The sequence below is a fragment of the Mesoplodon bidens genome (genome assembly GCF_964165515.1).
Source record: "Mesoplodon bidens genome assembly, chromosome: 15".
In the NCBI taxonomy this organism is placed as follows: domain Eukaryota; kingdom Metazoa; phylum Chordata; class Mammalia; order Artiodactyla; family Ziphiidae; genus Mesoplodon; species Mesoplodon bidens.
The window spans coordinates 42,839,796-42,863,937 of NC_138171.1; the positions used below are offsets into that span (position 1 = coordinate 42,839,796).

Below are 24,142 nucleotides of genomic sequence, written 5' to 3' on the forward strand. Positions count from 1 at the left end.
CTGTTATCGTCTCCCACTCTAGCACACAGAGTGAAATAACTTGCCCAGACGCACAAGCTGAGATACTGTGACACCATGAAAGTTAGTGAATATTATTCAAAAGAGGTCTTACAGTAGGAGTGCTCTGGCCCGACTCTACAGCTGATGCTCTTAGGTATTAGAGCGTACTGCGTCCTCTGCAGTAACAACTAAGGCAATTAATGTGATGTAGAACGATGAAGAGGCAGAAAGCAGCTCAGGAATCTGCGCAGATGGACCCCAAAGAAAATGCTCCCCGGAGATACAGAAAAGAAGAGCCAAGCAGTAATAACATCCATCACTGAATTTTAGTATACTGTCTCCAATATCAAATGAACACACAGGACACATCTGGAAACCCTGCTGTAACCTAAAAATAATGAAAAACAAAAAACGGGGCGGTTATTTTCATGCTGCACTGAAGTTGGAAATATATGTATTTTTTTCTCCTAGATCTGATGATTTTATGAGTGATTTCTACGAGAAACCCGAAATATCATAAGCCAGCTGCTTAAGTTCATAAAGTCCAAAATCATTTCATTTCAAAAAATAATTTACATGGACATCCAAATTTTTCCTTAGTGCTTTTTCTCCAGTGCCCTCTAATGGACATAAGAGGAAAAAGCAAAGGAAAAAAATGGACCCGCAAACTATTCCAAACTCTTACAGTACCTGTGAAATTTGCTGAAAGTAGATCTTGTGTGTTCTCAGTGTGCACGCGCACACACACACACACACACACACACAATGTTAGCAATATGAAGTGGGGATGTGTGGGCTGTGGTTAAGCATTGTACACACATATCAAACGTCACATTATACACCCTAAAAAAAATCACATTGTACAACCCAAGTATATAAAATTTTATTTGTCAATCATATCTCAATGAAGTTGGAAAAAAAAATGTCCCAAACTCTTCACCCATTACAAATAAAGCTATAAATATCTTCTCTTAACTTGGTAGATCCAGAAATCTACCTAAATCAGGCATCTCATGCTCTAAAATCTATCCCATTTCAAGACAGTTTCACCTTTTAAAATTACTCAGATTTTTATTAAGAGTCATGAAATTATATATTTGCTTTGACCCAGTATCTCAACTTGGGGAAAATATAAACCAAGAAAATATCAACACTCTCTTTTAAGTAAAAAAGGTCTAAGACCAGTGCTAATTACAACAGCAGAAAACCTGAAAACAGACTAAACGACCAACTCTAGCAGAATGCGTAAGCAAATTTAAAATATCTAAGCATATTTACTTCTCATTTCAATCTGTCAGGCTCTCAGAGCCTGTAATGCATTTTCACGCACAGTTCTTATCTGACTCTCAACAACGCTGTGAGGAAGGCAGAGGTTATGGTCCACGTTTCTCAGACATGGGGATTAAGGCCAGAGAAGATTAAGCTTTGCCCTAAGAGCGCCAAGTTACAAACTGGCTGGCCCAGGCCCTGAACCTACATCCCACAAACTTGTCATTCTCAACAGCTCCTCTGCCAGGGCTTCTAAAATACAAAAGCTACTAAAAATGACAGTGACAACACCAACACACAGAAGTATTAGGAAATAAGTAACAAAATGCTGCAACAGGAACAATCATAATTTTAAATTCGGAAAATAATTTTGGATTATACAGTTTAGTTTTACACTCATAGAGTATTTTTGGGTTATGATCTCTACAAAAGGAACCAAATATCCCAATATAAGAACGGGCATAGGACAGCGTGTAGTAAAGAATTTGGCCTTGCCCAAAGAGAAGTCTGGCCTTTCCCCAGCTCCTGGAAAGTAGCCTCTAACCCCCTGGAACTTCTTGAGTGTTGGGAGTATCTTTATTCATGGTGACCCCTTCAGAGGCACTTGACAGTTTATGCTATTAGGGTGACTCATGCCAAATTTTGGGGGTGCTACGCTGTAGGCTGGATTCAACCCCGTGGGCAATCAATCAATCAGGTATGCCTACATAATGAAGCCCCCATAAAAACTCTGGACACCAAAGCTCAGGTGTGCTTCCCAGGTTGGCGATGCTCCACGTGTCATGTCACACATCCGTGCTGAGAGGGTAGCATGTCCTGAGGACAATGAATGAATGCTTCCCAGACTCTGCTCTATGCATCTCCTCCTTTGGCTGGTTTTTCTGTACCCTTTCCTAGCAATGAACCATAATCATGAGGGTGCCAGCTTTCAGTGAGTTCTGTTAGTCTTTCTAGCAAATGACTGAATCTGAGGGAGGTTTTTAGGACCCCCCACAAACTTGCAGTTGGTGTCAGAAGTGAAAGCAGTCTCAGGAACTGTGCCCTCAGACTTTGTAGTCTAACTCCAGGTAGACAGAAAGAGATGCTTCACAGGAAAAAAAAAATGCATTCAATCTCACTCAAAATTGAAGAAATGCAAATTATTATTTTTTAAGGTTATTATTTTTCACCTTTCAGGTTGGTAAGATTTAAAAGACTGAGAACACCTGGGGGTTGGCAAGGGTATAGAGAAACGGGCATTCTCATCTCTCTCTTATGCAGTAAGAAGAAATAAAAATGTTTTCAGCTTTTTACAGGGCAATTTAGAAATATCATCAAAATTATAAAATTCTCTTTGATCCAGAAATTTCAATTTTACAAATTTACTCAAGATAAATTTATCAGTCATGAAAAATATAAGAGCAAGAGTGTTCATTATAGGGAGTCCCCTGGTGGTCTAGTGGTTAGGATTCAGCGCTGTCATTGCTGTGGCCCAGGTTCAATCCCTGGTCAGGGAACTCCCAACAAGCCACGTGGCACAACCAAAAGAAAAAAAAAAAAAAAAAAGTACAATTCAGGAATTAAATTAGGTTTTTTTTTTTAAAAAAAAAAAGAGTGCTCATTATAGAAATCAGAAAACACCTAAATGTTAATCAACAAGAGTCAAATAACTGTGGGACATAATTGTGGACTACTACATAAACATTAAAATTAATTAGGCAGATCTGTATCACAGGACTGGAAAGCTGTCATGTTAAATGGAAAAAAGTAGTCTGTAGACTTGGAGTACAAAATTATTCCATCTGTGTAGCCCAAAAAACAAAGTTATACCAAAATGCAGGTGTGTTTGTATAGGCAGTAAAATACCTGGAAGAATAGTGTCAAAGTGCAAACTGCAGTTACCTGTGAAAAGTACATTTAGGAAGAATAGGGACAGTGGACTGTATTCTTTGAGTTTTTTAAACATATGTAAACAGGGTATTAAATTAAATGAAACTCCAAAGAGAGGGTCAGATCAAGTTATAAATTTTCAAAGGATGGGACTTCCCTGGTGGTCCAGCGGTTAAGATTCTGGGCTGCCAATGCAGGGGGCATGGGTTCGATCCCTGGTCGGGAACTAAGATCCCACATGTCATGCAGCATGGCCAAAAGAAAATTGGAAAAAACATTTTTTAATTTTCAAAGGAAATATCTGAGAACAAGTTTAAGAACTTGAAAAGTGCCTCCCTGACATCAAGGATATGAAAGGGTAGAGAGTATGGAGATAAAAAGAGAGGATTTTTGAGGATTTCTTCAAAGAATATTAGAAAGGTATTTTGAGCTCCTTCATCTGCTTCAAATGAAGAGATGTTTGAGGGTGGAGGGCTGTGTTCTCACCTCAAACCCCAGGAACCTCAAAGAAGCCACTATGTATCCCCTGCACTCAGACTGGTGAATGACTCCTGCCCGGGAAATCCAGAGAGCAGAAGGCGTGACTAGTTGCTTTAGCAAATGAGCACTGTTGCTGGAGAGGAACCAGCCTGTGCTCCCAGAATAAAGAACTCAGGAGCACTCCCTTGGGAGCTGGGTAGGGGTGGGGGAGATCTTCGATCCTGACCCATTGGGCAACCAGAGAGGAGAACAGACGAAAAGACCTCAAAAGAGGGGAAACCAGAGGTACAGGGCTCCGAGGAAGGAGTGAGGACCATCAGAGGCACACTTCTCAGAGTACACATGCTCAGTGCAAGGCGCCAGGTCCGGAGACAGCCATGGACAATGTCTCCAAAGGAGCACTAAACACGCTGCCTGGAAGAAGAGTCAAGTTTAAACACCTGACAACGAGAGAGCACAAAGTCCCCTTGTGACAGTGCCAAGTAAGAACTTTCCCACTTCTCTTTATCTCCTGCTTCCCCAACCCACGCCCCAAACCCTAAGGAGATATTATAAAATAGCTATTAGCAAATAGGACAGAGAGCAGACAATAAGGAGGAGAGAAGTTTCACTTTGAATTAAACTGGAAACTTTGACTGCGTTTATTTAGTATTACTTAGTATTACATAGGACTGGACATTCTACCGCCAAATTAAGACTTTGTACCTTAAAGTGCCTGTCATACTTTATGACCAAAAATGACCAGAAAAGTCATGGAGTCCACCAGAGTTTTCATCCCAAGACAGGGGAAGGGGTCTCCCTCCCATGCAGGTTGAAAAAGGACAGTAAAACTCAAAATAAAGCAGCTTTTATGATAACTTCCCAAAAGTAATCCTTGTTGTAACATAGACTATACCAGTATTTATTACTTTAGAAAGATTTTTCTGTAAGATTTTTTAAATAAGGCTATAAAGACTGTCTGAAGAACATGATAAATATTTTTATAATAAAATAGAGATTTAGGGACTTCCCTGGTTGCGCAGGGGTTAGGAATCTGCCTGCCAATGCAGGGGACACAGGTTTGAGCCCTGGTCCAGTAGGATCCCACATGCCGCAAAGCAACTAAGCCCGTGCACCACAACAACTCAGCCTGCGCTCTAGAGCCAGCGAGCCACAACTACTGAGCCAGCGAGCCACAACTACTGAGCCCGCGTGCCACAACTACTGAAGTCCATGCACCTAGAGCCCACGCTCTGCAACAAGAGAAGCCACCGCAATGAGAAGCCCGCACACCGCAATGAAGAGTAGCCTGCGCTCTCTGAAACTAGAGGAAGCCTGCACACAGCAATGAAGACCCAATGCAGCCATAAATTAATTAATTAATTAATTATTTTAAAAATAGAAATTTAGGTGCATATGAAATAAAATTTAAATAAATATTCCAATATTTATTTAATTACTAATAGTGATTTTTTCTGAGGAGATGGAATTACTGGTAGGTTTTTGCCCTTTCTCTATTTTCCAAATTTTCATTATTACAAGTATGTTAATTTATAGTGAAAAAAATTTTTTTTAATTTAATTTAATTTAATTTATTTTGGCTGAGCCACTCAGCTTGTGGGATCTCAGCTCACCGACCAGGGATCGAACCCACGCCCCCTGCAGTGGAAGCACAGAGTCTTAACCACTGGACCGCCAGGGAAGTCCCTACAGTGAAAAAAATTTTTAATTTTAACTAGTCAAAATTAAATAAATAATCGTTAAATTTGTTTCCTTAAATTACCATTTGCTATCATATGAGTCTACCCAGAGTAAAATTAGAAGGTCTTCATGTTTTACAGATATAATAAGTACTCACGACTTTTATATAATTCAAAACTATTCACCTACTAGTCCTATCAAAAAATGGTAGGTATTCTCATATGGCAATGTCATAAATAATTCATAATCCAGTTGATACTAGTATTTTTGTTTGTTTTATTTTGTTTTGTGGGCCTTTTATTTTGTTTTGTGGGCATGGAAAAATAGTTCCCCTGACACTCTTTTATCTTGAAAACTTCAGAAAAGTTGAAAGGTACAATGAAGACCCACATTCCCTTCACCTAGATTCACTACTTTTGCTTGATCAATATCTATCTATAAACACACACACACACACACACACACACACACCTGTAATACACATGTATGTATGTGTGTGTTATGTATAAAAACAAAATTTTGCTAAACCACTTGAAAGTATGTTGCAGACACCACAGCACCTCACCCTTAAATTACTGCAAAATTCATCTCCAAGAAAAAGATATGAACCTATAGAACTACAACACCATTATTACAATGAGAAAAATTAACATAAATCTAATATTACCTAATAGAAAGTTCAATTCAAATGTCCTCAAATGTCAAGACAATGGCCTTTTCTCTTTGATTCAAGATCAAAGTTTATACAATGCATTTGTTTATATTTCATTAGTCTTTTAAAATCTTAGAACAGCACCCACCCCACGTTTTACTGTTGTTGTTACTGTCTACAATATAGCCTCTTTAAAGAGCCTGGCCTGTTGTCTCCTAGACTGTTCCACATTCTGGATTTGTCTGATTGTTTCCCCATTAGATTCAGGTTAAACTTTTTTGACACAAAATTGCATAGATGATGTCGTATACACCTTGCTACACATCATATCAGGAGGTACATAAGGTCAAGTTGTAACATAAATGATGATGTTAAATTTGATTCTTTGTAAAGGTACATTTTTGCCTTTATGCTTAGTAAATAATCTACAGGGGATTCTTTTTTCCCCACTGATTTATTTATTTTTGGCACGTCTAAGTGGTTTAGTTCCTGGCATGATGTTTTGAGTCAATATCTGTTCCTCAAAGACATTTCACCTAATCCTTGCTTAAATCAATTATTACACTAGGGACTGCAAAGAGGTAATTTTCTAATTCTATCATGCCCTCTTTATTTATAATCTGTAAACCTTCTGTAAAGACTTTCTCCTTACGAGAGACACGGAAGGACACTACATAATGATCAAGGGATCAAACCAAGAAGAAGATATAACAATTATAAACATATATGCACCCAACACAGGAGTACCTCAACACATAAAGCAACTGCTAACAGCTATAAAAGAGGAAATCGACAGTAACACAATAATAGTGGGGGACTTTAACACCTCACTTACACCAATGGACAGATCATCCAAAATGAAAATAAATAAGGAAACAGAAGCTTTAAATGACACAATAGACCAGATAGAGTTAATTGATATTTGTAGGACATTCCATCCAAAAACAGCAGATTACACTTTCTTCTCAAGTGCGCAAGGAACATCCTCCAGGATAGATCACATCTTGGGTCACAAAGCAAGCCTCAGTAAAATTAAGAAAATTGAAATCATATCAAGCATCTTTTCTGACCACAACACTATGAGATTAGAAATGAATTACAGGGAAAAAAACATAAAAACCACAAACACATGGAGGCTAAACACTGCATTACTAAATAACCAAGAGATCACTGAAGAAATCAAAGAGGAAATCAAAAAATACCCAGAGACAAATGACAATGAGAACACGACGATCCAAAACCTATGGGGTGCAGCAAAAGCAGTTCTAAGAGGGAAGTTTACAGCTATACAAGCCTACCTCAAGAAACAAGAAAAATCTCAAATAAACAATCTAACCTTACACCTAAAGGAACTAGAAAAAGAACAAACAAAACCCAAAGTTAGCAGAAGGAAGGAAATCATAAAGATCATAGCAGAAATAAATGAAATAGAAACAAAGAAAACAATAGCAAAGTTCAATAAAACTAAAAGCTGGTTCTTTGAGGAGATAAACAAAATTGATAAACCATTAGCCAGACTCATCAAGAAAAAGAGGGAGAGGACTCAAATCAATAAATCTAGAAATGAAAAAGGAGAAGTTACAACAGACACCACAGAAATACAAAGCATCCTAAGAGACTACTACAAGCAACTCTATGCCACTAAAATGGACAACCTGGAAGAAATGCACAAATTCTTAGAAAGGTATAAACTTCCAAGACTGAACCAGCAAGAAATAGAAAATATGAACAGATCAATCACAAGTGATGAAACTGAAACTGTGATTAAAAATCTTCCAACAAACAAAAGTCCAGGACCAGATGGCTTTACGGGTGAATTCTATCAAACATTTACAGAAGAGCTAACACCTATCCTTCTCAAACTCTTCCAAAAAATTGCAGAGGAAGGAACACTCCCAAACTCATTCTATGGGGCCACCATCACCCCGATACCAAAACCAGACAAAGATACCACAAAAAAAGAAAATTACAGACCAATATCACTGATGAATATAGATGCAAAAATCCTTAACAAAATACTAGCCAACAGAATCCAACAACACATTAAAAGGATCATACACCATGATCAAGTGGGATTCATCCCAGGGATGCAGGGATTCTTCAATATATGCAAATCAATCAATGTGATACATCATATTAACAAACTGAAGAATAAAAACCATATGATCATCTCAATAGATGCAGAAAAAGCTTTTGACAAAATTCAACACCCATTTATGATAAAAACCCTCCAGAGAGCGGGCATAGAGGGAGCCTACCTCAACATAATAAAGGCCATATACGACAGACCCACAGCAAACATCATTCTCAATGGTGAAAAACTGAAAACATTTTCTCTAAGATCAGGAACAAGACAAGGTTGTCCACTCTCGCCACTATTATTCAACATAGTTTTGGAAGTCCTAGCCACGGCAATCAGAGAAGGAAAAGAAATAAAAGGAATACAAATTGGAAAAGAAGAAGTAAAACTGTCACTGTGTGCAGATGACATGATACTATACATAGAGAATCCTAACGATGCCACCAGAAAACTACTAGAGCTAATCAATGAATCTGGTAAAGTTGCAGGATACAAAATTAATGCATAGAAATCTCTTGCATTCCTATATACTAATGATGAAAAATCTGAAAGGGAAATTAAGGAAACACTCTCATTTACCATTGCAACAAAAAGAATAAAATACCTAGGAATAAACCTACCTAGGGAGACAAAAGACCTGTATGCAGAAAACTATAAGACACTGATGAAAGAAATTAAAGATGATACCAAGAGATGGAGAGATATACCATGCTCTTGGACTAGAAGAATCAACGTTGTGAAAATGACTATACTACCCAAAGCAATCTACAGATCCAATGAAATCCCTATCAAATTACCAATGGCATTTATTACAGAACTAGAACAAAAAATCTTAAAATTTGTATGGAGACACAAAAGATCCCGAATAGCCAAAGCAGGCTTGAGGGAAAAAAATGGAGCTGGAGGAATCAGAATCCCTGACTTCAGACTATACTATGAAGCTACAGTAATCAAGACAATACGGTACTGGCACAAAAACAGAAACATAGATCAATGGAACAAGATAGAAAGCTCAGAGGTAAACCCATGCACCTATGGTCAACTAATCTATGACAAAGGAGGCAAGGATATACAATGGAGAAAAGACAGTCTCTTCAATAAGTGGTGCTGGGAAAAATGGACAGCCACATGTAAAAGAATGAAATTAGAACACTCCCTAACACCATACACAAAAAGAAACTCAAAATGGATTAGAGACCTAAATGTAAGACCGGACACTATAAACCTCTTAGAGAAAACATAGGAAGAACACTCTTTGACATAACTCACAGCAAGATCTTTTTTGATCCACCTCCTAGAGTAATGGAAATAAAAACGAAAATAAACAAATGGGACCTAATGAAACTTCAAAGCTTTTGCACAGCAAAGGAAACCATAAACAAGACCAAAAGACAACTCTCAGAATGGGAGAAAATATTTGCAAACAAATCAACGGACAAAGGATTAATCTCCAAAATATATAAACAGGTCATGCAGCTCAATATTAAAAAAAACAAACAACCCAATCCAAAAATGGGCAGAAGACCTAAATTAAGACATTTCCCCAAAGAAGACATACAGATGGCCAAGAAGCACCTGAAAAGCTGCTCAATGTCACTAATAATTAGAGAAATGTAAATCAAAACTACAATGAGGTATCACCTCATACCAGTAAGAATGGGCATCATCAGAAAACCTACAAACAACAAATGCTGGACAGGGTGTGGAGTAAAGGGAACCCTCTTGCACTGTTGGTGGGAATGTAAATTGATACAGCCACTATGGAGAACAGTATGGAGGTTCCTTAAAAAACTAAAAATAGAATTACCATATGATCCAGCAATCCCACTACTGGGCATATACCCAGAGAAAACCATAATTCAAAAAGACACATGCACCCCAATGTTCATTGCAGCAGTATTTACAATAGCCAGGTCATGGAAGCAACCTATATGCCCATCAACAGACGAACGGATAAAGAAGATGTGGCACATATATACAATGGAATATTACTCAGCCATAAAAAGGAACGAAATTGGGTCATTTGTTGAGACATGGATGGATCTACAGACTGTCATACAGAGTGAAGTAAGTCAGAAAGAGAAAAACAAATACTGGATGCTAACACATATATATGGAATCTAAAAAGAAAAAAAAAAGGTTCTGAAAAACCTAGGGGCAGGACAGGAATAAAGATGCAGACGTAGAGAATGGACTTGAGCACATGGGGAGGGGGAAGGGTAAGCTGGGACAAAGTGAGAGTGGCATGGACATCTATACACTACCAAATGTAAAATAGATAGCTAGTGGGAAGCAGCCACATAACACAGGGAGATCAGCTTGGTGCTTTGTGATCAGCTTGGTGCACCTAGTGGGTGTGATAGGGAGGGTGGGAGGGAGACGCAAGAGGGAGGAGATATGGGGATATATGTGTAGCTGATTCACTTTATTATACAGCAGAAACTAACACACCATTGTAAAGCAATTATAGTCCAATAAAATTTTAAAAAGAAAAAAAATCCAAAAAAAGACTTTCTCCTGTGCCTCCCTTTTTTTTTTTTTGAGTAGCACAAGGATTGATTTTTTTAATTTGATGTAATATAATCCATTATGTTCATTGTATAATCATTATGTTGATTTCTGATGTTCAAACTGCCCCATATTTGGCCTGTGGTTAACTCCTCAACCTGGTTCCTATATTCTTTAGACACTGAGGACCTACCTACTCAACAAGACGACCCAGGTTCATCTGTTACACTCCCTTCCCCAACCCTGGAATCAGCCATTTCTTCAAGGAGCCCTAGTTCCTTTTAGTAGGGTAATGATTTTAGAAAACAAGATCTGAGTGCTTACTCTTTGTTTCTAGGTCTGTGGCACAATAAAGAATACATCTGGTCTTTGTCCCTAGCTCCTGGCACAGAGCTTCAAAAAACCCTGGCATTTCCTAAAAGAGACAGAAGTGTCTTTGTTATGCTAATGAGGTGACTCACAGTGGGCCCCTAGATAGCTTCAGGAAGAGAGCTGGTCACCAGAAGACAATCACATAATGCAGCTTTGGGCCAGTTGGATCTCCAGAGACAGGAAGGGGAGGGGAGGCTGGCTGGAGATTGAGTTCAAACACCTGGCCAATGATCTAATTAATCATGCCTACATAATGAAACCCCAATGAAAATTCTGGATGCTAAAGCTCAGTAGAGGGCTTCCCTGGTGGCACAGTGGTTCAGGATCCACCTGCCAACACAGGGGACATGGGTTCGAGCCCTGGTCCAGGAAGATCGCACACGCTATGGAGCAACTAAGCCTGTGCACCACAACTACTGAGCCTGCACTCTGGAGCCCGCAGGCCACTACTAAACCCACGTGCCACAACTACTGAAGCCCACACGCCTAGAGCCCGTGGTCTGCAACAAGAGAAGCCACTGCAATGAGAAGCCCGCGCACTGCAATGAAGACTCGATGGAGCCAAAAATAAATAAATAAACAAATAAATTTATAAAGTAAAAAATAAAGCTCAGTAGAGCCTTCCTAGCTGGTGAACACATTGATGGGGTTGGGGGGTGATGTGCCCAGATTCCACGATGAGGGGGCACAGAAACTCTGGGTCTCTTCCCCAACCCTCCACTCTCAGATCTTGCCCTATGCTTCCTTTCCATTTGGTGGTTTCTGATTTGTATCCTTCACTACAAAACTGTAACCATAAGTCCCTGACTTATAATGGTTCAATGCTGCGAAAGCGATACAAATTTAGTAGACACCTTACTTTGAATTTTGAATTTTGGTCTTTTCCCAGGCTAGCCATATGCAGTACAATACACTCTTGTGATGCCAGCAAGCCAAGGCTCCCAGTCAGCCACACAATCACAGAGGAGCATAAACAACCAATACACTCAAAACCATTCTGTACCCCTATAACCACTCTTCCACTTTCAGTACGCTATTCAATAAATTACATGAAACATTCAACACTTTATTATAAAATAGGCTTTATGTTAGATGATTCTGCCCAAATGTAGGCTAATTTAAGTGTTCTGAGTATGTTTAAGGTAGGTTAGGCTAAGCTTTGATGTTTGCTAGGTTAGGTGTATTAAATATGTTTTTGACTTACAAAATTTTCAATTTAAAATGGGTTTACTAGGACATAACACCATTGCAAATCAAGGGAGATTTGTACAGTGCTTTCAGTGAGTTGAGTCATCCTAGCAAATTATCGAACGTGAGGGGATTGGACATGAGAACCCCCATACTTATGACCAGTTGGTCAGAAGTCCAAGTGGACCCTCAGACTTACAGCTACCACTGAAGTGGGGACAGTCTTGCACAGGACTATCCCCTAAACCTGTGGGGTCTGACACTAACTCCAGGTAGTGTCAGAACTGAATTGAACTGCAGGTCATTTGAATTAACTGGGTGTTAGCTGGTGTCAGAACATGAAAGGTCCTTTCAACAAACACAGCCACAAAATATTATTTATACGCACACTTAAATTATAAATTTGCAAATATAACATGACAATAACGTAAATTTTTTTAAATCTTAAGTTCATATCAGCCTCCAAATCATACCACCTGGAAATCACATTAATGCATATGGATCCACTTTATTATTTTTCACAGCTGTACAACAATATTATACTGTATGGGTACATCATGCTTTTTTCAGCCAGTATCCAACAGCTGTTTGTTATACTTGCTGCAAGGCATAACCTTGTGCAGATGCTGTTTTGTATTTGTGAAGATGTATCTTCAAGGCAAATTTATACATCTCGGCCTGCTAGATCACGTGTAAATGCGTGTGAATTCGGTAAAGACTGCCAAAAGCCCCTGCATACAGGTATACCATTCTGGACTCCCATCAGAAAGGTATGAGTGCCTGTTTCCACAGAGCCTCACCAATTGTGCATTGTCCAACTTTTGAATTTCTGCTATTTTTCTAGGTGAGAAATGTATATCAGTGTAGTTTTAATTTGCATGTCCTTTTTTTTTTTTTTTTTAAAGAAGATGTTGGGGGTAGGAGTTTATTAATTAATTTATTTATTTTTGCTGTGTTGGGTCTTCGTTTCTGTGCGAGGGCTTTCTCTAGTTGTGGCAAGCGGGGGTCACTCTTCATCGCGGTGCGCGGGCCTCTCACTATCGCGGCCTCTCCTGTTGCGGAGCACAGGCTCCAGATGCGCAGGCTCAGCGGCCATGGCCTCACGGGCCCAGTTGCTCTGCGGCATGTGGGATCCTCCCAGACCAGGGCTCGAACCCATGTCCCCTGCATTAGCAGGCAGACTCTCAACCACTGCGCCACCAGGGAAGCCCTGCATGTCCTTTATTATGAGTGAATTTGAGGATTTTTCCATATGTTTAAAGTCTATTTGTAGAGGTTTTTCTGAGACTCGCCTATTCATGTGTTTTTCCTATTTTTTTCTACTAAAGTCTTCTTTTTTTCTTTTTTTTTTTTTTTTGCGGTACGCGGGCCTCTCACTGTTGTGGCCTCTCCCATTGCGGAGCACAGGCTCCAGACGCGCAGGCTCAGCGGCCATGGCTCACGGGCCCAGCTGCTCCATGGCATGTGGGATCCTCCCGGACCGGGGCACGAACCCATGTCCCCTGCATCGGCAGGCGGACTCTCAACCACTGCGCCACCAGGGAAGCCCTAAAGTCTTCTTTTTTTTCATTCAATTTTTAAGAGTGCTGTGTATGGTAGAAAAATTAACTCCTTCTTTATAGTATAAGGGGCAAATATTTTCCCTCACTTCATCATTTGTCTTTTGATTTTGTTTATAGCCATGTGAATTTTTTTTAAAATCACTGATATTCAATGTTTTATTGTTTCCAGATTTCAGATCATATACAAAACCTTTCTTCAAGTTTTAAATAATGCATCTAATTCTATTATTTACATATTTTTCAACATTTATATCTCTAATTGGAGATCTAACTCAGATTGGAGTTTATCCTGATGTATGTATGAGGTTCAGAGCCAACTTATCTTTTCATGAGTAGCTAGCCAGTTGTCAACATCATTTATCTTAAAAGTATATCTTCCCCCTGGGGAAAAGAGACACCACCTTCATCATATATGAAATTCCGTATATTCTTGGATCTATTCCTGGAATTTTATTCTGTTGCATTGGTCTGTCTGTCTCATCGGGAGCCAGTACCACAGTGTCAGTTACAGATGCCTTGTAGTAAGTTTAAATACCTGGTAGGGCTAGCCTTTCTCATTATGACTTTTGCCAAAGTTTCCCTAACTACCCTTGCACGTTTACTTTTCCACATGAATCAACCAGTCTAGCTCCAAAAAAAAACCACCTTACTGGAATTTTAATGGCATTGCAGCAAATGTATGTATTAACTTAAAGGAACTGACGGCGTTACAATACTGAGTCACCATATCTAAAAACGAGGAAGGTCTTTTCATTTGTTCAAGGCACTTTTACAGCTTCCAGGAATGTTTTAAAGTCTTCCCTGTAGAGATTTAAGATTATTTCTTCAGAAGTGTACCCCTATGTGCGTGCTTATTTTTTATGTAGCTGCTGTAAATGGGGTCCTCTCCCACCACAGCTTCTAACTGGTTATTATCTGGGAATATAAAGGGCGTTGACTTTTTACCTTACTATGGCCTGCTGCCTTACTGAACTGTTTCATCTGAGTTTGTGTTAATTTTATCATAGGTTTTCCTGGATTCTTCCACAGTTTGCTTCTTTTGTTTCTAAGACGTATGCATTCGATACATTTTTACCTTAGGATATTCTCATTTCCCAAAACTCACACATAAATTGAGACTTTATATTTTTATATTATTGTATATATAATGTTATTTCAACTTTAGATCATTAGACTCTGCATAAAATCCTACTACACCATACATTCTCTTACTCTTCGAGTAACTAAGACCTAGATGAACATTTCCTAGATTCCTAGGGCCTCCAGCTAAGCTGACCTCAATACCCATAGACCACTGTGCCATCCCTAAGCCCAACACCACTCAGTCTATGACAGGGAAGCACTTTTACATGAGGGTTCCACTGGGAGTCTCAACACCAATCTCATCATGCTGCTCATCCTGTCATCTTCAGCCACAACGCTGAGGAAAGTCCCTCTAACCATCTACCCTTTCCTCAGTTATGTCTATTCTACTACGAGCTCATTTCCACAGGGTTGAGAAAGATTTTCACAAAACTCATGTTAAAATGGCCAAAAAAAGTATAAAACTCTCAAAACAGGAGGCAAAGAAATAAAACTGTCCAATTATGAGCTCAGATGGACTATGTACCAATACAGATGCTAGATGTCAACCAACTGTAGGATCCCAGCTCACCATTTCCCAAAATTACAGTACCTTTTCTTTCTTCATACGATCCATAATCTTGCCGAGGTCTTCAACATCCATGACAGATTTTAGACTCTGATGGTCTTCAGTACCAGACTCTTCCTCACTGGTGCTCCCAAAGGGCTCCTCCTGCTGGAACATCAATGCTTCAGAAATACACGGTGCAAAGTAGCAAAGTGTCTAATATTCCTTCCCAGATTGTAAGTTCACTGGATGGACTTGAGATATTTTAGGCTAGAGGCCAGCCAGCCTCAGGCCAAATCTAAAGGAGCCCATCATTTATACATTATCTATGACTACTTTCTTAATAATATGGCAGAGCTGATAGCTGCAACAGAAACAATATGGCCTACAAAGCTGCAGTGGAACCATGGAGTCTTAACCACTGGACTGCCAGGGAAGTCCCTACATTTTAAAAGCATAATTTTAAACGTATTATGGAGTTGGCAAGAACGTAAGGAATCCAAAGAGGACAAATATGAACTAAAAAGGGGAATCCTAGGAGGTAAGTGACAAATGGAGCTGAGAGTGTCTGCTGAATCTGTGGAACCTATTTTGACAGAGGAACAGGACAAGGGAAGAGCAGGTAAAGTTGAAGGGGTGACACTAGGAGGAAATTCTTACACAGGAGACAAGAGTCAAAGCTGGGGACTCCACAAGGCTGCATCCTTGGTGTAAAGATAAACAAGAAAAAATGTTCTGTACAAGCAGAGAAAGCAAGAAAAACACGCACAGAATTTGGGGGAAAGAACGGAGAAAAGAATAGATGGTTAGAGGGATTTTATTTGGAGGTTTTAAGGTTTCTAGGAAGGGTGAAGAAAGATTATATAATGCAAATTCAGAACCAAATTAAACTTGGGTTCCACTCCTAACTAGAAGACAATGGATCATGCATTCCATTTTCTGAAAGAAAATGACTCCCACCTAGAATTCTATACACAGCCAAAGCATCAATCAACTGTGAAGATGGGATAAAGACTCACAGATACGAAATGTCTGAAAATCCACCTTTAAAACACCCTTTCTCAAAGAGCTACTGGAGAATGTGCTCCAAACAACAAGAGTCAGTAGAGAGATAAGAAGATATGAGACACAAGAATTAGGGAACCCAAGAAGCTGGCGAGAGGAAGGCTGTGGATGGAAGACACAGGACTTCAGCTGCAGCAAGGCTTAGAGGGCAGCCACGCCACAGTGGAGCAGAAGGAGAGGGCATACGAGAAGCCACCAAGAATCAATAACAACTACAGAATACTGAAAAACAACTTTCAGTTCTGTTAGTTCTAGAATTAGTGATGGTTACAGAGAAATCAAAACATATGTAGCAACAGGGGACTTCCCTGGTGGCACAGTGGTTAAGAAGCCGCCTGCCAATGCAGGGGACACGGGTTCAAGCCCTGGTCTGGGAAGATCCCACATGCCGCGGAGCAATTAAGCCCATGCACCACAACTACTGAGCCTGCACTCTAAAGCCCGTGAGCCACAACTACTGAGCCTGCGTGCCACAACTACTGAAGCCCGTGCACCTAGAGCCCATGCTCCATAACAAGAGAAGCCACCGCAATGAGAAGCCCGCGCACCACAACGAAGAGTAGCCCCCACTCGCCACAACTAGAGAAAGCCGGTGCGTGGCAACGAAGACCAAACACAGCCAAAAATACAATATAAATAAATAAATTTATTTTTAAAAGTGCAGCAATAATCTTAAGGAGAATAAATGTGTAAGAATAAAAATATAGGGCTTCCCTGGTGGCGCAGTCGTTGGGAGTCCGCCTGCCGATGCAGGGGACACGGGTTCGTGCCCCGGTCCGGGAAGATCCCACATGCCGCGGAGTGGCTGGGCCCGTGAGCCATGGCTGCTGAGCCTGCGCGTCTGGAGCCTGTGCTCCGCAACGGAAGAGGCCACAGCAGTGAGAGGCCCGCATACCACAAAAAAAAAAAGAATAAAAATATAATAATCTAGGGCAGATACACAAATATGTACACAGTTACAATAATGACAATGAATAATGGTTCAAGCAGAAAGTGTGATACAACCATATAAGAGGAAGGGAAGTGATGCTGTGTGTGTGTGTGTGTGTGTGTGTGATTTTGAAATTTTTTTAAAAATCCATAGCAGGAAGGGACTATTATTATTATTTTTTTTTTTTTTACGGTATGCGGGCCTCTCACCATTGTGGCCTCTCCCGTTGCGGAGCACAGGTTCCGGACGCGCAGGCTCAGCAGCCATGGCTCACGGGCCCAGCCGCTCCGCGCCATGTGGGATCTTCCCAGACCGGGGCACGAACCCGTGTCCCCTGCATCGGCAGGCGGACGCTCAACCACTGCGCCACCAGGGAAGCCCTGGGACTATTATTTAAGAATATAAATGAAAAAGGTAAAAGAATTAAAAGTGGCTGCCTTGGGAAAATAAGAATTAGATAGAAATAGACAAGGAAGTACAGTGTATAATTATAACCCTCTAAGTACTATTTGAAGTTTTATATGTACAAGTGTTACTTTTGATTTTAAAAGTATTTTTTAACTTAAATTTTTGAAATGTTAAAAACTATGAGTGGGGGCTTCCCTGGTGGTGCGGTGGTTGGGAGTCCGCCTGCCGATGCAGGGAACACGGGTTCGTGCCCCGGTCCAGGATAGACCCCATATGCCGCGGAGCGGCTAGGCCCGTGTGCCATGGCTGCTGAGCCTGCGCGTCCGGAGCCTGTGCTCCACAACTGGAGAGGCCACAACAGTGAGAGGCCCGCATACCGGAAAAAAAAAAAAAAAAAAAAAAAAAACTATGAGTGGTATCAGCAAAAACGCCAGAGTAGGTAACTCCAAGGGCCTGTTCCCCCACAGACACACCTAAAAATTAAGCAAAAACCAACAGATGTCATTTTGTCAGAACTCTGAGAATTAGTCAAAGGCTTACAAAAACCAAGTAAACACGGAACCAAGAAAAAGGAAAATTAAAGTCAGGTATATAGGTTAAATACAAAAGTCAGTATTACTGTAATTTTTGTTTATAATTCCTTTTTCCCTATATGATTTAAAAGACAAACGCATAAAATAACTAACTATAAACCCATGTTAATGAGCACACAACATGTAAACTCATAATTTGTGACAACAATAACATAGAGGGGACGTGACAGAGCTGAATAGGAGCACAGTTTTTGTATATAAAGGTGATATTAATTCAAATAGAGTGGTGTAAGTCAAAGAGGTTAACTGCAATCCCCAGGGTGACTACCAAAAAATAACTTAAAAATGTACAGAAATGAAAGTGAGAAAGGAATCAAATTAGTACACTACAAAAAAAAAACAATAAAACACAAAAGGCAGCAGTAATGGAAAAATTAAGGAACAAAAGATGTAAAATATATAGAAAGTATAATTAAATGACAGAAGCGTTTGCTTATCAGTAATTATTATAAGTGAAAATGGGTTAAACTCTCCAATTAAAAGGCAGAGACAAGTAGAATGGATCAAAACAAAGAAGGAAGGGAACCAACTCCACTTTGTCTAAAAGAGACTCACATTAGCTACAAAGATAAAAACAGGTTGAAAGTCAAAGGACAGAAAAAGATATTCCAGGGAATTCACTGGTGGTCCAGTGGTTAGGACTCTATGCTTCCACTGTAGGGGGCCTGGGTTTGATCCCTGGTTGGAGAACTAAGATCCTGCAAGACACGTGGCACAGCCAAAAAAAAAAAAAAAAACATAAAAAAAAAGAAAGATATGCCATGCAAATAATAACCAAAAGAGAGCAAGGATAGCTATACGAACATCAGACAAAATAGGCTTTAAGCCAAGAATTGTTACAAGAGACAAAGGATATTATATATTGATAGAAGTATTAACCCACCAAGAAGACTTAATTGATTATAAATATACATGGACCTAACAGAGCCCAAAACATATGAAGTAAAAATTGACAAATTGAAGGGAGAAAAGATAATTCTACAACAGTTGGAAACTTCAATACCCCACTTTCAATAATGGAGAGAACAACTGGATAGAAGATCAATAAGGAAATAGAGGACTGGGACAACACTATAATCCATTAGACCTAACGGATATATACAGGACATTCCACCCAAAAACAGAAGACTGTACATTTTTCTCAAGTGCACATGGAATATTCTCCAGGACAGACCATACAGTAGGCCACAAAACAAGATTAAAATCAACCAAAGTATCTTCTCTGATGACTGTGGAATTCAATAGCTTCTAATGGAATAAAATACGTAAGAAAACATTTAACCAAGGTAAAACACTTGGACACTGAAAACTCAAAATATTGCTTAAAGGAACTAAAGGCCACATAAATAAATGGAAAGACAGCCTGTGTTTATGGACTGAAACACTATATACTGTTAGGATGACAATACTATCCAAAGTGATCTACAAACTCAATACAGTCCCTATCAAAAGCCCAACAATGTGTTTTGCAGAAATGGAAAGACCACTTCTCAAATTCATATGAAATTGCAAGGAACCCAAAATAACCAAAACAACATTGAAAAAGAACAAAGTAGGAGGACTCCTGACGTCAAAACTTAACTACAAATCTACAGTGTGGTACTGACCTAAGGAGAGACATATAGCTCAGTGGAACAGAGTCCAGAAATAAACCCACACATCTGTGGACAATGGACTTTTGACAAGGGTGCTATCCACTCAGTTGAGAAAGAATCGTCCTTTCGACAAATGGTGCTGGGACAAATGGATCTACACATGCCGAAGAATAAAACTGGACCCTGACCTCACACCATACACAAACATTAACTCAAAATGAAGCAAAGACCTAAATATAAGAACTAAAACTATAATATTTTTAGAAGAAAACATAGAAATAACTCTTCATCACCTCGGATTTGGCAATGGATTCATATATATGACCCCTACAGCATGAGCAACAAAAGAAAATATGGACAAATTGATCTTCATGGAAATTAATAACTTTAGTGCATCAAAAGACATGATCAAGAAAGTGAAAAGGAAGACTGTATGGGAGGAAATATTTGCAAGTTATGTATCTGGTAAGAGATAAACAACAAGGACCTACTGCATGGCACAGAGAACTATATTCAATATCTTGTAATAACTATACACATATGCGTGTATATATATAAATATATGTGTGTGCATATATAACTAAATCACTTTCCTGTACACCTGAAACTAACACAGCATTGTAAATAAACTCTACTTCAATAAAAATTTTAAAAATTAAAAAAATAAACAAACAAAAACAAAAAAACCCTCAAGGAGACATCACTTCACACTCACTAGAATGGCTATAATTAAGAAAAAAAAAAAGTGTTAACAAGGATGTGGAGAGATTGGAAGCCTTGTACATTGCTGGTAGGAATGCAAAAAGGTGCAGCCTTGGGGTTTCCCTGGTGGCGCAGTGGTTGAGAGTCCTCCTGCCGATGTAGGGGACACGGGTTCGTGCCCCGGTCTGGGAGGACCCCACATGCTGCGGAGCGGCTGGGCCCGTGAGCCATGGTCACTGGACCTGCGCGTCCGGAGCCTGTGATCCGTAACAGGAGAGGCCACAACAGTGAGAGGCCCACGTACCGCCAAAAAAAAAAAAAAAAAAAAAGGTGCAGCCACTGGGGAAAACAGCTTGGTGGTTCCTCAAAAAATTAAACATAGAATTACCACAAGATCCAGCAATCCACTCCTAGGTATATACCCAAAAGAACTGAAAAGTTACTCAAACAAACACCTGCACATGAATATCATAGCAGCACTATTCACAATAGCCAAAAGATAGAAAAAAACAGAATTCTCATCAACAAATAAATGGATCAACAATTCCATTCAATGGAATATTATTCAGCCGTAAAAAGGAATGAAGTATTGACACATGCTACAACATGGATGAAACTCTTTTATGCTAAGTGAAAGAAGTCAGACAAAAAAGGTCACATATTAATGATTCCACTTGTATAAAATATCCAGAATAAGTAAATCCATAGAGACAGAAAGCAAAGTGGAGGTTGTCAGGGCTGAGGGAACAGGAGTGAAGAGTGACTGCTTAATGGGTAAGGGTTTTTTTTTGAGGTGATGAAAAGGTATTGGAACTTGATACAGGCAGTGGTTACACAAAATTGGGAATGTACTAAATATCACTAGATTATATGTATTTTTAAATGGTTAATTTTATGCTTTGCAAATCTTACCTCAAATTTTTTGTAAGTTTTTTAAAATGTTAGGAGCCAACTGGAGGGAAGATAAACAAATGAAAGCAAAAAGACTGGCTAGAAAAAGAGCAGAAAAATGAAACAGCAGCTGAAAGGCACAGAACAAAGGAAAGGCTTGTTTCTTATTTGCTTTCTGTGTTTGTTTAAACACAGGTGATTCCAGAGCACGTTTATGTATTTCTGGGGACCACCTAGTAGAAAGAGAGAGATTAACAGGGCAGGGGAGAGACACACAATATATGAAGGAACAAAGTCCTTGATCCCAGAGCATGCACAGAGTGGGCTTGACAGGAACTAGATACTTGGTCTCTGTGGCAGAAAAGATGGCAGGATTTGTAGACAGCGCTGGGAGGCTCTAAGAGAATTCTCTGTCAACTTCCTATGAGAGCTGGAGGAAGGGGTGGGGGAAAGAGAGCACTGAACAGCGGTCTCGGAGAGTGAGAGGATGCTGGAGACTGGGGGCAGTTCTGGCTGCACACCTGAGCCCGTGGTCACCAATCTGTGGTCAAAGAGAAGGCAGACAGGTTCCAACCTGGGTTGGGGCTTAGCCAACTAGGTTGGAAGAGGGAGTGGTTGGCAAGGGAATTGAAGATGTTTTTAAGAGAATGAGTATAAAATTTTAACTGGGTAAAGACAGAAGTGAAGTAAGCAGTTAGCACTACCCTGTGAAAAAAACGTGGGGTTCAAAGAACTTGAAAGGAAGAGGACCAGAGAGAGCTCAGAGTTCAGGTCATAGGGACATGAAATGTCAGAGGTGAGCATGGAAGTGGGAGGCCGAGGTCACTGGAGAAAATGGTTCCTGGGGGTGTGAAGGCCAGGAAAGGGACAGGATAAATCATCTATGTGGATGGCTCAGCCACAAAGAGGAATGACAGGAACAAGGGTGGCGAGAAAGACAGGGAGTCAGAATGTCAAGTTGTTCCCAAATGACGCAAGCGACCAGGTGGCCCAAAGACAACAGCAGTGATACAGCCTGATGTAACACGAGCTTCAAAGGAACGGGGGTATCTGAAGAAAGAGAAATTTTTAGAATGTGAGGGATGAAAGAGAGGAGTCTGGGATGACTTGCAGCCTTCAAGTTTGAGTGATTAATGGAGTCGTTAAATAAAAGAGGTCGGGAGGAATATGTGGTTTGGGGGTGAAAAGACATGAGCTCAGCCCAGGACATATTCAACTTCTCCAGACCCGTTTCCTAACCTGCAAACTGGGGTAGAAACCTACTGGATTCCAGCAATGCAACAATTAAAGAACATATTTAGGAAAGCATCCAGCACAACATGGCTTATCCTAAGACCCCACTCTCTCTAGAACATCCCCACATAAGTTTCAGCTCTTCCTTCTAACCAGAGGCCAAGGAAAGAGCTTCCCAGGACAGAGGAAAGGTTCAGCACCTCCAAATGCAGGAGGAAAACAGGGAAACGTGGACACGTGGGCTCCGTACCTCAGCGTCTCTCTGATGGAGTCCCTCTTGAGCATGAGACCCTGGCTCCATTGCCTCTGAGCCGTGCTGATTAGACTCGCACTTGCCTTTCTTGCAGTTGCCACCACAGGGTTTTCTCTCTCCTTTACAGAGCGCCTGTAGCCGGGAGATGAACCTAGCCTTCCATGCTGTGAAGTCGGCCTCAATGCTGCCGTGTCTGCTTTTAACCACGTTGCAGTCACCCTCCCCTCGGGACATGACGCGATGGGCGCCGAGCATCCAGAGCCACTTGTCCACGTTCTTCCCCACCTGCAGGAGAAAGAGACAGGTGAGCTACAGCAGTCCTCCAGATCAGAGGCTGGCAGCCTGCTCTGCGACAGCCTGGGGTTCCGCTGGGGCCCTGTCCCCGGCCGCTGCTAGGAAGAAGGAACTGCCCAGTCAAAAGGGCCTCAGGCCCTCCAGCCGTTGATACGTTCAGGTAAGATTCTGCAGAAGATTTTTTTTTTTTTTAAATATAAGGACTGACAAATTCTTTTGTTAAACTAAGGGTTAGTACCTGATGAAGAATTTGAAAACTAGTCTTCTAAATCATGGTCAGAATGAAATCACTCAGTAGCAAAATCAATTTCTTCTAAAATAAAGCCTTTGGGGCCAAAGACCATTATACAACAAAGTACAAATGGAGCCCATTTGGCAAGACTCAAGATTTCATAAGCCAGAAATGCATTTTATTACAGTGTGAAGCACTTAAGCTGAGGCAAAGGAGTTATCAAGAAGTACGATTAAGAGTTCAAAAACTTAACAGGCTTCCTAAGTGGCAAGGCAGTAAACAAAACATTTACGTATCTGAATTTTACCTTGTGTCTACTTCCTTTGAGAATATGGGGGGGAGGGCAGGCATGGAGAATACACATCTTGATAGAACAGCTGGATGAAAACAACTTTTACAGAAAGATCTCCACCTTCATCTTCCCTCACATTCTACCAAAGATAGGTGAGCCGAGCTGGGCTCACATGTGGGGAGAGGTACACGTAAAAAAATTCCGATCACTTCTCAGAACCACTAAGAAACTGAGAGGCTCCACATTTTTCTTTTTTAAAGGATAAAGAATGCAAAGGAAAAGGAGCCAAGTTAATTTCACTCAGAAAGAAGGATCCAGGAGAACAAAAGAAAACAATTAATATTTTATTACATAAAGGGCAGT

At 40.2% G+C, this 24,142-nt stretch overlaps 1 protein-coding gene across 5 annotated transcripts in view; it reads right to left on the reverse strand.

Moving 5' to 3' along the window:
• LOC308628400 (S-adenosyl-L-methionine-dependent tRNA 4-demethylwyosine synthase TYW1) overlaps window positions 1–24,142 on the reverse strand; it is a 216,535-nt gene that overhangs the window by 181,582 nt on the left and 10,811 nt on the right. For 4 of the 5 annotated variants that reach the window (XM_081255246.1, XM_081255247.1, XM_081255243.1 and 1 more), the window contains exons 6-7: window positions 22,959–23,246; window positions 15,336–15,458 (exon numbers count right to left, since the gene is read on the reverse strand). In XM_081255246.1, coding sequence (XP_081111372.1) covers window positions 15,336–15,458; window positions 22,959–23,246 — 411 coding nt within the window. The remainder of the gene's footprint in view (window positions 1–15,335; window positions 15,459–22,958; window positions 23,247–24,142) is intronic. The other variant, XM_081255244.1, reaches the window with a different exon arrangement.